This window comes from Psammomys obesus, unplaced genomic scaffold, assembly GCF_907164565.1.
Source record: "Psammomys obesus unplaced genomic scaffold, mPsaObe1.curated_primary_1811, whole genome shotgun sequence".
Taxonomy (NCBI): Eukaryota; Metazoa; Chordata; class Mammalia; order Rodentia; family Muridae; genus Psammomys; species Psammomys obesus.
Genome location: NW_026590110.1, coordinates 100,800 through 104,680, shown reverse-complemented (window position 1 = coordinate 104,680; position 3,881 = coordinate 100,800). Strand labels below are relative to the sequence as shown.

The 3,881-nt window shown below is 42.1% G+C and overlaps 1 protein-coding gene across 1 annotated transcript; it reads right to left on the bottom strand.

Annotated features, from left to right (window-relative positions):
- Nucleotides 1-2,582: 2,582 nt before the first annotated feature.
- LOC129676218 (olfactory receptor 2H2-like) lies at nucleotides 2,583-3,524 on the bottom strand. The gene has a single exon (XM_055606547.1). The coding sequence runs from the start codon at nucleotides 3,522-3,524 to the stop codon at nucleotides 2,583-2,585; it is 942 nt and encodes a 313-aa protein (XP_055462522.1).
- Nucleotides 3,525-3,881: the final 357 nt, after the last annotated feature.

The following is a 3,881-nucleotide window of genomic DNA, read 5'->3' as shown; positions in this document are numbered from 1 at the left end:
TTGGTGAGAATGCAAACTTATACAGCCACTATGGAAATCAATATGGCAATTTCTCAGGAAATTGGGAATCAATATACTTCAAGACCTAGCTTTATCAGTCTCAGGTGTATATACCAAAAGGTGCTCAATCCTGTCACAAGGACATTTGCTCACCTATGTTCATGGAGGATTTATTCATAAAAACCAGAAAATGGAAACACCTAGATATCTTTCAACTCAAGAATGAATTTTTTAAATGTGGTATATTTACACAATAGAGTATTACTCAGCTATTAGAAAAAAAATGACATCATGAAATTTGCAGGCAAATAGAAGGAACTAGAAATAAATCATTCTGAGTGAGACAACCCAGATCCAGAAAGAAAAACATGATACATACTCACTTATAAGTGGATATTAACTGTTAAATAATGGCTAATCAAGCTGAAATCCACAGACCCAGAGAAATTATGTAACAAGGACGGTTCAGGGGGGAGGGGAACATACGGATCTCCTTAGGAAGAGGAAATAGAATAGTTTTTGTGGGTGGACTGGGGGCTGGTGAGGATGGGACTAGGAGGAAACAATAAGTGAGGGAGAGACAGGGGGGAAGAATATAGGAAGAGACAACTGGAACGGGGGCATTTAAGGGACATTGTGGACATTGGGGTAGTAAAAACTTTCTGGAACGTATGAGGGTGATCCTAGCAAAGACTCTTTAGTAAGAGAGGACAAGGAGACTGAACTGGCCGGCCATCTTCTGTAACCAAGCAAGGGTTTTAAGTGGACTGGGACATCAACACAGCCACAAAATCTTCTATCCACAACCTCTCCTGCCTGCAAGATGTGCTGGGCAATGAAGTCTCCGAGCCTATGAGAAGGGCCAACCAATGACTTGTCTCAATTGATGCCCAAACCATGAGAGGAACTGATGCCTGGCACTGCCTGTTTGTCCAGGAACTAGAAGACGAATGGCCCAGAGATCGAAACACAACTGACAAAAAAAAGTCAATGAAATGATTTGTAGTGATATTCTGATATTCTGCTCTCCCCGCAGATTGGTGCCTAAGCCAATTCTATCAAGCTGATGGGAGCAGATGCAGAGATCCACAGCCAAACATTAGGCAGAGCTCAGAGAGTTCTGCAAAAGAGGGGCAGGAAGGATTGTAAGTTCCAGAGCTGTCAAATACACCATGAGAACACAGCCCACAGAATGAAGTAAGCAGGGCTCAGAGAGGCTCACAGAAACTAAAGCAGCAATCGAGTCTGCATGAGTCTGCATGGATCTTTCCTAAGTCCTCTGGCTGTGTGGTAAGTTAATGAGATGTCTTGTCATAAGAAGAAGGAGTTTAATAGATGGCTTAATTATTTTTTCTGTTTTTTTTAAGTAGCCCATGTTTTTTAATTAATTAATTTCAATTTATTCACTGTTTTTTAAATTAAATTTTTATTTTTTATATTAATTACAGTTTATTCACTTTGTATCCCAGCTGTAGCCCCCTTCCTCATTCCCTCCCAATCCCACCCTCCATCCCTCATCTCCTCCCATTCCCCTCTCCAAGTCCACTGATGGGGGAGGACCTCCTCCCCTTCTATCTGACCTTAGCTTATAAGGTCTCATCAAGGCTGGCTGCATCATCTTCTTCTGTGGCCTGGCAAGGCTGCACCCCCCAGGAGGAGGCAATCAGAGAGCCTGACACTGAGTTCATGTCAGAGACAGCCCCTATAGCCCTTACTAGGGAACCCACTTGGAAACTGAGAAGCCAATGGGCTTCTTTGAACAGGAGGTCTAAGTCCTCTCCATGCATGATCCTTAGTTGCAGTATTGATCTCTACAGTTCCCTCTGAGCCCAGGTATTTTGGCTCTGTTGTTCTCCTTGTGGAGTTCCTGTCCCCACTAGGTCTTTCTGTCTCCTTCTTCTTCCAAAGTTTGGCTATGAGTCTCAGTAGCTCCTTTGATACCCTGTGGGTAAAGTCTTTTCAGAGCTCCTCTGTAGAAGACTCCTGTCCAGATGGATCAATTATTAAGAGTGCTTATTATTTTTCCAAGGACCTGAGTTTATTTTTTGGCATCCCTGTTGCCCTGTAACCCCAGGAAACTAAACACTCTCCTCTGGCATCTGCAGGCACCTGTGCACACATGGCACACACTCACACAGATGCACTCACCCAAAACATAAATCCTTAATGTTTTTAAAGTAAACAAAGGGAACCCTGTGATGTAGTTTAAAGGGTTTGTTTAATTTGTAGGATGCTCTGTTTTCAAATCCCATTACAATCTAAAGTAAATAGGACAATTGGAAAGTATGAAGCATAACTTGGTGTTTTATTTTGTAATTACTGTGGGTCTTTCTCATAGGTCAACTGTATCATATTTCTCAAGAAAATAACTATTAAAATAATTTGTCTATCTCATTGTGCCTGAATCAGTACCTAGAAGAAATCAAGGGTCTAATCAATAACTGATGAATGAAGCTAATATCACACCCCAAACAAAATGAAGCTATTCTTGGCTTTGGGGAGGCCTGCCTCAAGAATTTTTAGCTAAGATTGTTTTGATTTTTCAAGTCAAGAAACAGAAACATCCTTGCCAGCATCCCTAGTTATCTGTGGGAGCTCCAAGCCCTCCACCCCAGTCTTATCACTGCTCCTTTTACCTCCTTGTTCCTCAGCGTATAGATGAGAGGGTTAAGAGTTGGAGTTATTACAGTGTAGAAAAGGGTGAGAAACTTGCCCTGTTCCTGAGCATAGTGAGTCTTAGGCTGAAGATAGACGCCTGTGACTGTACCATAGAAGAGGGAGACAATGAGAAGATGAGAAGTGCAGGTGCCAAATGCTTTTTTCTGCCCTGTCGTCGACTTTATCTTCATCACGGACTTCACAATAGCACCATAGGAGGAAAGAATGATGACCAAGGGTAACACTAGGAGAATAGCACTGGCTATGGACATCTGGACTTCATTATAGGTAGTATCTGCGCTGGAGAGCTGAATCAGGGCTGGAACTTCACACACAAAGTCATCTACCACCCGGTGGGAGCAAAAGGGCAATCTGAGGGTAGCAGAAGATTGAATCAGAGACTGAATCAGGCCAGCACCCCAAGCAAGGACAGCCAGTTGCAGACAGACTTTGGGGTGCATGACAGTTGTATATCTCAGAGGGTGACACACTGCTACATAACGGTCTACAGCCATGGCAACAAGAAGAACGCATTCAGTGGCACCAAGCCACAGGAAGATGTAGAGCTGGGTGGCACAGCCATGATAGGTGATAGTCTTCTTTGGACCTCTCAAATTAACCAACATTTGAGGCACACAGCTGCTAGTGAAACAAATATCTAATAAGGAAAGATTGGCAAGAAAGAAATACATAGGGATCTGGAGTTTTGGATCCTTCAAGGAAACAAGAATTATGATTGTATTTCCAGCAAGAGTCAAACAATAAAAGATCAAAATGACCCAAAAAAGTAACTTTTCTAAATATGGCCTGTCAGAGAAGCCACGGAGGATAAAATCACCATGGGTGTCATTGCAAACTGTGGCCATGCTTTCTGGGACAATCGCCTCTTCAGGAGATAACACAAAAATGGTTGCTCAAAAGACTGTGAAGAGTCTAGCAGACAGGAAGCAAGGCACTGCAACTTGTTCAATTCCTTTTTACTGAAGAATATGATGGTAGCCTGTAATGTTTAAAGGGGAAATACTAGATTGAGTGAAGTAGTTTAATATTTTATATCTGCCATTGATTCTTTTCTTTTTGTCTTTGATGCTTTATGTCTATTTATAGCTCATAAAGGGAAACTGAATAAAATACAGGGTTTTTTTTTTTTTTTTGGTTTTTTTGAGACAGTTTCTCTGTGTAACCCTAGCTGTCTTGTCCTCACTCTGTAGACCAGGCTGGCC

Coding starts and splice junctions, on each gene's coding strand:
- LOC129676218 (XM_055606547.1), bottom strand. CDS start 3,524: ATGGCCACAGTTTGCAATGACACCCATGGTGATTTTATCCTCCGTGGC.